The sequence below is a fragment of the Pinus tabuliformis genome, chromosome 2_2 (genome assembly GCF_031772625.1).
Source record: "Pinus tabuliformis cultivar Carrire ecotype Pingquan chromosome 2_2, CPIR1, whole genome shotgun sequence".
In the NCBI taxonomy this organism is placed as follows: domain Eukaryota; kingdom Viridiplantae; phylum Streptophyta; class Pinopsida; order Pinales; family Pinaceae; genus Pinus; species Pinus tabuliformis.
The window spans coordinates 86,572,102-86,585,047 of NC_142300.1; the positions used below are offsets into that span (position 1 = coordinate 86,572,102).

General features: G+C 32.1%; 1 protein-coding gene across 1 annotated transcript; it reads left to right on the top strand.

Moving 5' to 3' along the window:
* Positions 1-5,244: 5,244 nt before the first annotated feature.
* LOC149191556 (long-chain-alcohol oxidase FAO2-like) lies at positions 5,245-9,817 on the top strand. Its single transcript, XM_089406259.1, has 3 exons — positions 5,245-5,642; positions 5,759-6,040; positions 7,854-9,817. The coding sequence occupies exons 1-3, from the start codon at positions 5,376-5,378 to the stop codon at positions 9,636-9,638; spliced, it is 2,334 nt and encodes a 777-aa protein (XP_089262385.1). The 5' UTR covers positions 5,245-5,375; the 3' UTR covers positions 9,639-9,817.
* The last annotated feature ends 3,129 nt before the right edge of the window (positions 9,818-12,946 follow it).

Below are 12,946 nucleotides of genomic sequence, written 5' to 3' on the forward strand. Positions count from 1 at the left end.
AATTAGCAATTAAATGACCAGAAGAATATTATTAAGCTAAAGAACTTTTGTATATGAAAAAAAATTAGTTGTATTTGAAAGGGATCATATATTGAACCACCCCATGGTTAAAATCCTAAATGCATTGCAACTAGATACACTTAATTAATTCTACTAGCGAGCTGAGGACTTTTTCTTCATGCCAAACATGATGGAAAGATCTTGTTGATTTTCTCCCATTTAGGAGTTTTCATGTTGCGGTTCTTAGATTTGCCTAGTGTCTCCACTATAAATGGAGCTTTGTAAAAAAATTATGGCATTGGGTTAAACATAAGTCTTAGATTTTATAATGCAAACTCTAATTTTTATTTTATTTTTTTTTTACCTAATTTTCCTCTTGATTCTCGGGAATGATCTAATAGCATAATAGAGTTGCCGAGCTCTCTTGTGCTTCAAGATTGAGGTCAATCCATGCTTCATTAGGACACGACACGATTGTGGAGAAGAACTTTGATAATAATAATTGGAGAAGAACTTTGATAATAATAATAGGCGAGTTTGTAAGTTGTATTAGCTTAGTTGTTTGGCCGTAGGTTAAATTGAGATTTTATAAGAGAAACACATGTTTCTATTGTATTATTTATTGTTGGTTTAAAAGTTAGATGTAAAGGTAAATATTTTTGTTTTTTTGAGTTAAAGAGGACTTATGAGTTGAAGAAGATTTGTGGTGTTTGATCCACAAATCATCCAGAGTCATATTAGTTATGGGAGGAATTGAATTTGGTGAGATGAGAATCATTCCTCCAAACAACCCAAACTAAATCTAATTAATTTGATTATGATTTATAATTTAAAAGAACAAAAACGTAATTTTAAGTTAATATATTTTTTAAAACCTTAACCAACTTTTAAAGTAATAAAGCTTTTAACACTGTTAATTTGGATAAATCTATTTTTATATAATTTTGACAATCTCTAAAATATCTATGCAAAATGTATACATCTGTTTTAAAAAATCATCTATACACCTCAAAATTTCCTCATATTAACATCATATTCAAAATTAATTTTTTTAATCCAAATTTAACCTTACATTAAAATATTTCTAATTAATTTTACCAAAACATATTTTAAAGTCATTTTTTTCATTAATAAAAAGTTATAATCCAAAAATAACTTTACATTAAAATGTTTGTCATTAATTTTAATATTACTCTATCTAATACATATTTTCACAAAAATCATTTCATTAAAATCCGCTCATAACATATATTGAAATCTATATATACATATATTTTATAATAAAATTAAAAAAAATAATCAATTTAATTAATATATATATTTAACAACTTTTAAATTTACTAAATAAAATTAAAATTAAAATATTATAAAATTTAATTATTATATATTAAAATATTTTTTAAAATTTAAAATATAAATATAAATTTTTACTTTACAAAACTATAATTAAATATACATATTCTTTTTATATACAACTTAGTACTATTGTACTATTTTAATGTGTTATAAATAAAATAAAAAATAATATTTTTCTCAATAATTTAATTATTATTATTAATAAAAAAATGTGTTAATACACTTTCAAATTTTTATTGGGAAAATGTATTTTATAAATTAAGACTTAATATTATAAATGGTTGATTTTAAGAGATTTTTTTAATTTATAAACTACGGCTAATTTATGAAATATGCATCAGTTGATTTGAGTGAGATTTAATCTTCCATCAAATCTAATATTTAAATTTTGTTGAAAATGAAAATCATTGATTCTAAAAACTTATTTTACAGCCCATAATACAAAAGAAAATCATTTCATTAAAATCCGCTCATAACATATATTGAAATCTATATATACATATATTTTATAATAAAATTAAAAAAAATAATCAATTTAATTAATATATATATTTTACAACTTTTAAATTTACTAAATAAAATTAAAATTAAAATATTATAAAATTTAATTATTATATATTAAAATATTTTTTAAAATTTAAAATATAAATATAAATTTTTTACTTTACAAAACTATAATTAAATATACATATTCTTCTATATTCATGATGATGATGATGATGGTGGTTAACGTCCACTGAGACCAAATAATGGTCTATCGGACCTAAAGAAACAAATTATCTATTTTGATTTAAGATTTTATTCCTATGCTCAAAAAGCTTGGAGAGAAGCCTCCCGAGCTCACTATAATTTTGACATTGTAAAAGGCTAGGAAGGTTAGTATTGTAACAAAGATTGTGAAACTGAGATCTAATGTGGTTATATGCGGGGCACTCTAAAAGGAAGTGGTTTTCATCCTAGTTGTTCCTATTCTCACATATATGGCAGATCCTTTTCGTCCATGGAGTTTTAGGAACTGCCCAACGACCTATTTCACTATGGAGCTCATGAGAATTCGTTCTAATCTTTGCTATATTAATTTTCTTCTTTGAGCTAGTTAAAATAGAGAGATACTTTTGATCTTCTAGGGTGGGGTTGATGACCTTCTTATAATAACTTAATTTTCTTTTAGCCGCTAAGTCTTTCTCACACCACATTTTTTCTTTGAACTTAGAAGTAACAATATCTTTAATGTTATTTATGTTTTGCAATGCATCATTTTCGTTGATCTCCCAATAGTTTAACCAGGCCCTTGTGTCTTTATGCCACCCTCGATTGAGCCTTAGGTGGTTTTGGCTAGAATTTAAAGCTAGCTTAGGAAGTCTATGATCGTCTATGTTACTGATTTTGTGCTTGTACAATAGAAACCTAAGCATAGCTAGGCTCTCAATAGGGGAAAGACCTGCTTCTATAAGGAGAATAGGATAGGGTGTATTACTTTTAATTTTCAGGTTATAAGTTATAAAATGCTTTTGGATTTGCTCAATCTTTCTCCATGATTCTCTGGAGATGCTGCAACCCCAAACCTCACAGCCATATAAGATAACAGGAGTGACTAAAGTTTCAAAGAGGAACTTCTTTTTATCCCACATTACAAGGTTTGCTATTTTACAATTATTTTCAAGACCAAAGTAAGCTTTCCACCCTCCATTAATCCTTTTCTCAATGCTATGGTTCCAGTTGAGCTTGTGATGAATATCAATTCCTAGGTACTTGTAAGAATACACTTCCTCCAAGTTATTATTGTCATACATAAAATTAGCGTAAGTTTCCTTCTTGGATTTGATAATCATAACTTTTGTTTTGTCAGTGTTAACAGTCATACCCATGGTAGAGCAGAAATCCTTAAGAAGCCTGAGTTGCTTATGAAGATCAGATGGGCACCTTGCCAAAAGAACAATATCGTCAGCATAAAGAAGAAGGATGACGACCATCCCAGCTAAGATCGTGCCATCACATCCTGCTTCCTCTAAATAGCCTTCGAGCTTATCGATGTAAATGCCAAATAGGGTAGGGGAGAGGGGGCAACCTTGTTTAACTCCGATGTTACACTCAATATCTTTCGACCACCCTTCATTGCTCTTTAGCTTGGCAATTACATTCTCGTATAACCTCATACAACTTAGTACTATTGTACTATTTTAATTAGTGTTATAAATAAAATAAAAAATAATATTTTTCTCAATAATTTAATTATTATTATTTATAAAAAAATGTGTTAATACACTTTCAAATTTTTATTGGGAAAATGTATTTTATAAATTAAGACTTAATATTATAAATGGTTGATTTTAAGAGATTTTTTTAATTTATAAACTACGGCTAATTTATGAAATATGCATCAGTTGATTTGAGTGAGATTTAATCTTCCATCAAATCTAATATTTAAATTTTGTTGAAAATGAAAATCATTGATCCTAAAAACTTATTTTACAGCCCAATATGAAGGGATGTGAGCACAGTATGAAAAGATGTGTAAGTTTGTCCGTTTATAGGTGCCCAAGAATTAAAATTAAAATTATGTTTTAAATAGAAAAATAATGTTGATTATAATTTAAAAAAATGAATATGTAGTAAAGTAATTAGAAGTTAAAAAAAGTGTAAATGGTATGTTTAAATCTTATACTTTTTAAAAATATTTCAACAAAAGATTTAAACAAACTATTTAACCTATGTTAACTAATTTATATAGATTTCAACTTCATATAAATATATATGTAGAATTTTTTTTTTAAATTTTTATGATTAATTTTTTTATTTGTTCTTCTATATATATTCTACTTAGCATTAAAAATACAATTTAAATTATAAAAAATAATACATTTTATTTTACACTTTATCTTAATCTATATTAAATCTATACTTAAAATAAATCTATATTAATTTTAAAAAATTAACATAACCTAAACATTTAAAAAAAAAAAACAAAAAACAAAGAATGCGCTCTCACAACAATATAAGCTTACCCTAAACATTTAAAAAAAAAACAAAGAATGCGGTTAGATGTGAAACTCTTCTTCACACATTGTTTAGGTAAGGTGAATTTACTTAATAAAAATAAACCTATATAAATAAATAAATATATTTAATATTTATTAAACCTATATAAATAAATAAATATATTTAATTATGTGGAAGGTATTTTTATTGTGAGATTCGTTTTACTAACAGTGTAGTGTAGAAATTTCGATGGAGTCACCAAAACTCCACCTGTCATTCTTGGTCAGCCCTCCCTCCGTTTAACGCCGTGCCCGTGCGAATGCTAGTATTATACCTTTTTATTATTGAACATCTAGGGTTTGACGTAACGGTCAAAAGCCGTCGCTTTGAAATTGAAGGCCAAGTTGGTGGAAAACTCGGGGAAGTAGGTGCGGATGGTTATTACAGCAGAGTTACAGCGATACTGGGGACTCGTCAATCTGGAATTTGCAGTATAAAAATATCATTGTGGTTGACGGCTTGTTTGCATCAAAAGACAAGACATTTCGTGTATGTTCAGTGATGCGACTCCAGTTACGCAACCATGCGATAACCTGAATCCAGGAACGGCACCGACGGTTCAGAGATGCCAAAGTCACCTGCTGAATGCAACTTAAGTTCCTTCTTTATATATAAATGATGAGTTGGATCTAAAATCAAACTCTGCTCACCAACTCCACTTCAATTTTTGTTACAGTTGCCAAGAAATGTGGAATCTGTGGATGCTAAAACCGTTGCATGAGAGGGTAATACCAATAAAGGCAAAGCAATTTTTGGTGAAAATCTCCCCGCGTGGATTGCACCCTCACACAATCGATCCAAGGTCATAACAACCCGGACCTAACATTTTGTTTGCAAGATACAGCAATAGGAGTTTCAGTACGTAAAATAATGCTTAGGCCACACAATATTCCAAACTGGTGCGCCTAGTGTTATATACGTGTTGTCCAGTCAATAGATTACTATGGTGTTCAATTGAGGAACAAACCCTAGCTGTCGAGATGTGCAACAGTACTGTGCACCCGCTGCTAAGGGGTGGCATACCCCCTTATCTCCATGGCTTCTCCTCTGAAGAGATGGAGTCCCTTACAGCTCTGTGTGATACCTTCATACCCTCCATTCCCCCACAGGTTGTTAACGCTCAGTATTCTGCTAATGGCAACGGAAATGCAGGTGCAGCAATACATGTGAGGTCGAAACCAGAGCCAAATGTCGTGGAAGATTTCTATAGCGTTTCAGGATCAAGGGATGGAATTTTGCCTTCCCATGTAACCACCCTCATGATGGACAGTTTTTTCCAATGCTTTCTTTTGCCAATTTTTGGAAGAATTTTTGTTTAGGGTATGGTGTTTGATTGCCTTCATTCTTTTAATGTAATTTGCAGATAGCTGGGATGATTTCCAGGCACTTCCCCATGGCGGCGGCCGTGTTTATTAGATGCGTGCTACTGTGTTTATCCACACGCCTGGGGACGTTGTTGCTCTGTGGAAGAGATGGTCTCTCAGAGGCATTCCCTTACATACTCAACTTTGCAGCAATTCCAGTGGTTAAGAGACAGAAAATAGTGTTCAACTGGTCACTTGGCACCGGCTCAATGTTCGACCCCTTGTTTCACATTATTTTCAAAACATTTAAGGGATTCTGTCTCTATGCACTCTACTCGACTGTGAGTCTCTTACCCCATCTTAAAAATCTTTGACCGTATGATAGTTGGATAGATATAATTTAATAAAGATCCCACTACCCATATTTATCTTCTCTGTAATTTTTATTATGTTTATCTTCTCTGCTTTTTATTTGTTTGAGATGTCAACAGGTAATTTTTATGATGTTTAAGGATTTTCTACTGGTCTGTACGGAAAAGTCCATTTTTTAGTTTATTTATAATAGTATTTCAATTTTTTAATAATATCGTATGAAACCAGTTTCTCACCTTTTTCAATATAATAAAAAGATTGAGAACGGCTTTTAACCCCCCCCCCCGATAGACCACCCATTATTTAGGGACCATCTATTTAGACTTTGCTTGGTAAAGGGCCATCACAGGGTTTACCTGATACCGCTTGGTATAGAGAAGCGGCTAAGTCGTGAAAAACAGGGTCGGGTGGAACCTTTTGCAATCGTAAATTTAATTAAACATAACAAATAATTATTTAACATATATAAACACGAATATTAAAATTTGGAAAATGCTTTGCTTATCGATGTTAACAATGTCTTCAAACATGTGTTGGTGGGTTACTTGTTTCTAACAAGTAGCTGTAAAATCTCACATATATATGTAAACCGAAGGCAGATCAAAGTTAGAATTTTAAATAGCATTTCACCTTTCATTTCGACCATCTAATTTCACCTTTCATTCGACAATCTAATTAAAAATAGATAATTTAGAATTTTAAATAGCATTTCACCTTTCATTTCGACAATCTAATTAAAAATAGATAATTTATTTTTGGATTTGTGTAAGGTTTAGCTTTATTATAGGATTAGTTTAAATTTTATTTAGAGTGATTGAGAAGCATCAAATTTCATGACTAGAGATTGAAGATAGGAATTATATGTGGATGTTAAAAATTAGTTTATATTATTTTAGTAATATTATTGGATAAATGGGAATTTTTATTTTTTTTTTCAGAAGAAAAAGCGATATATATATATATATATATAGGCAATATATGCAACAAAACCTGAAGGAATAGTTTGTGGTTGGATAAATCGGAATTTTATTATTTAATATTGAGATAAGATTTTGGAGTCACTCACTATTCATATGGTGAGGGTCCTCTCCTCTCCCTCTCCTCTCCTTATCAGTCGAGCCCCCTCTCCTCTCCCTTGGGGTCGAGTACCTAAAGGTCCTCTCCTTAACAGTCGAGCCGGCCCTCTCCCTCTCCTTAACAGTCGAGCCCCTGACGGACCTTATGGTCGAGCACCTAAAGGTGATGGCGGCCTTAACAGTCGAGCCTGCTTACGCATCCTCTCGATGGCGGCCCTCTCCTCTCCCTTATGGTCGTAAAAAAATCTCTTAACATGCCTTTTAAAATAAGTATTTTGTTTATTAATTTTCAATATTATAAATTTCTTTTAAATTAATATTATATATTTTTTTCAATTCAAATACACTATAACGTGGGTTATTAAACAATAATGAAATACAAATTTTGTTTATCTAATTTCAATAGTGTAAATCTCTTTTAAATCAATATTGAAAATTTATACCATAACAAGGCTCACACTATTCATCAATAGATTTGGACTTTGAAGTTCATAGTTTACAACACAATTAAATCAATATTGTAAATTTATTTCAGTTGAAGTATACTGTAACAGTGGTTAATCATAGGAGATTATCACTTTGAATCTAACACTTTCATAACCTGAGGATCTTAACTTGAACTAACCAAAAAGATGTTTATTGTGAAGAGTAAAAGATAAAAAATTTGATCTTGAGGTTGATGAATCTTGTTATGTCTTCTTTGCAGGCAGATGAAAAGGGTTGGAATGCATGTTGGAACGCCATAGGCTATTCTCCATCCAACATACCTATAACTGATCCGGATCTTGACAGAAGATGTAGGCCGCTGGACGGTGGGATAATTGATGTTCATGCATCTTCAACTTCGAGAATCCATAACTTCCTTGAGGAGGCAGGATTCCACGTCAGCTACGAAAAGGTTGGAGGTGGGAGTTCCTTGGGATCATCGAGGAAGGTGTGTAAAGTGAAATGCGATGTGGTAGTGGTAGGATCAGGGGCAGGGGGTGGCGTGGTAGCAGGAAAACTGGCGCAGGCGGGCTACAAAGTACTGGTGCTGGAGAAAGGCAAATACTTCGCGGGAGAAGATCTGTCGCTCATAGAAGGGCCTTCCATGGAACAAATGTATGCCAGAGGTGGGCTACTTGCAACGGCCGACAACAAGGTCAGTATACTGGCAGGGGCGACGGTAGGAGGGGGCTCTGCAATAAATTGGTGTGCCTGCATTAAAACGCCCTGTCATGTCCTGAGGGAATGGTCGAGGAAACAGAAATTAAGCCTTTTCGAAAGCGAAGAATACGAGAGAGCAATGGACGAGGTGTGCGCAAGATTGGGAGTGAATAGCAATTGGGAGAAAGAGAGTTTTCAGAATTTGGTGTTAAGAAAAGGGTGTTCGGCTCTGGGTTACGAGGTCAACAACGTTGCCGTGAATGCTACCGCTGCTCATTTTTCATGTGGTACTTCGTGCTGCTTCGGCTGCAAGATGGGGGACAAAAAAGGGACCTGCGCTACGTGGCTCGTCGATGCCGTGGCTGCCAATGCGCGAATTCTTGCCAATTGTGAAGCCACTAGGGTCGTATGGACGAAGAACAGCGGGGGTTACTGTGAGCGCCCGAAAAGGGCCGTGGGCGTCCTATGCCGCGCGGGAGGGCAAGGCGAAGGCGAGGGTATTTTAGTTGAAGCCCATGCGACCGTGGTGGCCTGCGGGGCCTTGATGACGCCCGGTTTGCTCCGTGCCAGCGGGTTGAAAAACCCTAACATTGGAAAAAATCTGCATCTTCATCCGGTTAGAATGGCGTGGGGTTATTTCCCGCCCGGGGTTGAGCCGGAGGGTAATTGCTACCAAGGGGGAATCATTACGGCCATGTGTAAAGAAGGCGCCAAATGGGATGGCACCGGCTACGGCACCATAATCCAAACGCCCGCGCTATCGCCGGGTTCTTTCGCCGCTATTATGCCCTGGGTTTCAGGTGCCGACATGAAGCAACGGATGATGAAATACCCGCGGACTGCGCATATTTTCGCTCTAACCAGAGACAGAGGGAGCGGCAGCGTTGGGCGAGGTATGGACGTGCATTATAGTATCATGCATTCCGGCGATAAAGAGAATTTGGACGATGGTCTTGAGAGGGCTCTCAGAATCCTCATTGCTGCGGGTGCCACCGAGGTTGGAACGCATCATAACGATGGCCGCGTGTTGAAGATCGAAGGATCCGGCAATACAGATGAGATAGAAAATTACTTGAAGGATGTTCGTGACAATAGAGGTTGGTGTCCCTTGGTTTCTGCACATCAGATGGGAAGTTGCAGAATGGGAATCGATCCTGCGACTTCTTGTGTCGATGATAATGGAAAAACATGGGAAGTTGAAGGGTTGTTTGTCAGTGATGCCAGTGTTTTCCCTACTGCGCTTGGCGTAAATCCTATGATTACAGTGGAGGCCATTGCTCTCTGCATTTCTCGACGAGTCTCTGAATTCCTGCAACAAAACAAGCCCCTCTGCTCAACTTCCTGATGGAGTTTATATGAAGTATTTTAACAGTTGGGGCTATTATTCATTTAAATAACTGCTCAGCTCTATGGGCAACCTTCAATCATTCCTCCCATGAGAGTTGAATGATGAAAGACGCCACACATATGTTTTATTTTATTGGACTATTCTAATAATAAATTTATCATATATGTTTTATTTTATTGGACTATTCTAATAATAAATTTATCCCGTAATAACTTCACGTAAGTTGCTCTATGAAAAATAAATATCTATACCAGAGATAGTATTAAAGAGGAACAAACCCTGATTGCCCTGGCTTGTAATTATGTACTTCATAATTTAAAAGAACTTAAAACACAACCATCTAAGTGTACAGCAATACGTATACTTTTAAAAGACTAAATATGAAAAGCTTCGCATTTACTACTTTCACTGGCGTGTTAACTGCAATATTACTTGTAAATGTGAGCAAAAAGTTACGAAAAAATTATATATATATATATTTATTTATTTTTATTTTTTTACATAAAACAAGGTTGTTATAAATATCATAGGTAATGAGGTAACCAAATTTTATACAAGTAGAAAACGGCATTTATGATTAACTATTAAATTCAAGTTAAAATTAATATAAATGAATTTAAAAATAGTTGCAAAACATAAACAATATAGAAAATCATTTGAACTATAAATATAAAATACTTAGAATTATAAGTAATCTTATTATTTAAATAATTTTTTTTTTAAATTAAGTTAAAATTTATTTAAAATACGTAGTGTGTAATCATTATGTTTTTTTTAACAATAATAAAAGTATAAAAATAATTTGTGTTTTTTTTTTTTTTTTTTTTAATTTAGATAGATACTTTGTATTTTATATATAATAATTTTAAATATGACATAAAAAAATTGAATATAAAAAATAAATATATATTTCAAAAATCTTAATTTTCATTTACCAAAATTTTGTATATTTATAATAAAATTTAATTTTTTCCATATATAAATTTATTTATAATAGTATATTATATTTTTGCTTAAAAGAAAAATAGTCAAACATCAAAAACTCTATCTATATTTTAAAACCATGTAAAATAAAAAACCCTATCTATATTTTAAAACCTTATAAAAACCTAGATAAATAATTGACATGATTATTTTACCTCTAAATTTTATAATGTATCAAAATAGTTATACATTTTAAACAACCAAATCAACAATGGCATAATATCTTGTCATGTCTTTGGAGAGAAGTTTATTTTATAATGTATCAAAATAGTTATACATTTTAGACAACCAAATCAACAATGGCATAATATCTTGTCATGTCTTTAGAGAGAAGTTTTTGTTTTTTCAATAAATAGTAAAATATAAGTTTATTTATTTGCACTAAACATAATGTTGAAAAAGCCTTTGATGAACAGTTAGATCTCAATTAAAGATAAAAATCTCTATCCATATTTTAAAACAACTTAAAAAACTAGACAAATAGTTTACATGATTATTTCTGATTTAAATTTTATAATATATCAAAATGCTTGAACCAACCTTTATACATTTTAGATAAACAAATCAACAATGCCATGTCAATGATGAAAGATAAGTTTTTGTTTTTTCAATATATAATAAAATGTAATTTTATTTATTTTGAATTTGACATATATTTTAATAATATTATTTTAATTTTCAACTATAAATAATAATGTTGTTAATTATGTATAGCATATTGAAAATGTAATTATATATATCATATTAAAAATGATAAATAGAGACGGTTAAAAATAAAATGGACAATGTAAATAAAAAAATAGTGTAAAACATCATGACTCCATATTTTGGAATCTATTTAATTTAGAATATTTGCTAGAATGTTTTTCATTCCTATGGTATTGTACTAAGCATTTTAAACAATTATTTCAATGCTCTATGGATGCATGGTTGAAATAAAACAAACAATATAAACATTATTATTTTTTCTTTCCTGTAGTTTGGATAGTTTAGAGTAATCAATTCACAACAAATATTGTTGGCTATATTTTCAACCATGTCTTGGCAAGTAGAAATGTTGTATAATAGTTTTTAATGCTATGATAACACATGGAAGATTGGAAATTTTTGAATTCGTGAAATTGGAAGATAAATTTAAAATAAAGTGAGATGCATTTCTCATTCATATGATACGCATTAATACAATTTCATTGACCCTTAGTTTTCATCTTCTAAAAAGTCTATGAGACTTCTCATGATACCTTCACTGAGGATTGTTTTCTTCCACTCAAATGAATATGTCAAATTTACATAATCCCAAAAGGATTATGTTTCGAACATTCCCCTCCTTAGTTTGAAGGGGTACATATTAGTCAAGAAAAGAGAAATACAAAAGTGAATAGCAACCATGGCTAAATGTGCTAAAATGGTGATTTAATGAAGACCACAAAATAAATGATGTAGTAGAAGCCTAAGTCTTCTACAGGTGGTAGTTTAAGATTGACCACCAACTCTGGAATGTGGCTTGACGCAGTTCATAGTACAATTTCAAATCTAGCTAGAAGTTGGAGTCCTTTGTGAAGTGAAAGTGCTCTCTGATGATGGTTTAAGATGGCCACAAATTGATGAAATGGGTAGTAGAAGTTGAAGTCTTCTATCGGCCATGGTTTAAGGTTGATCACCAACAAAATCATGCTCATGGATGATGGAGGAGCATCAACCCCTAGTTACTAACTTTTTAACTAGACCCAAGGGGATATGAAATTTCCAGAAAGAATTTCATTTTTCCTCAATTGTAATTTGTATAAATTAGAAATATGATTTTTTTATTTATATAATTACATATTTGTTTTTATTTTAAAAGAATCGAGGATAGTTGAGTTGTTAGGTTGTTTTGATGAACTGGTATTATAGGCTAAATAAATCTTTATAAAAATAAAAAGTTTCATGATAAAGTGTTAGGTAGTTTTTAATGGTTAAGACAGATGTCCAACTTAACTTTGTTCTATTAATATATTTTTAATCCAATAGAGATATGTACATCTAGAACCAAAGAGAGGTACGATATGAGCTCAAAGATGGAGAATCTTGGTTAGAGAAATATTTGCTTTAAAAAGAGAAGCAAATAAGGCTTGAAAGCTTGAAAGAGTTCGAGCAGCAAGCCAACGTACAATTCTTTGTAATTATTCTGTTCCCTTGTAATCATTTGAATGCTCTAGGATATGCCCAAATCACAATGTACGTGCGTGAAGTTCTCGGGGAGAAGAAAGTCTCTCAAGTGCGGGAGAAGAGAAGAGACACGGAAGGCAATGTGTGTTGGCCAATGTGTTAGAATTAATGGA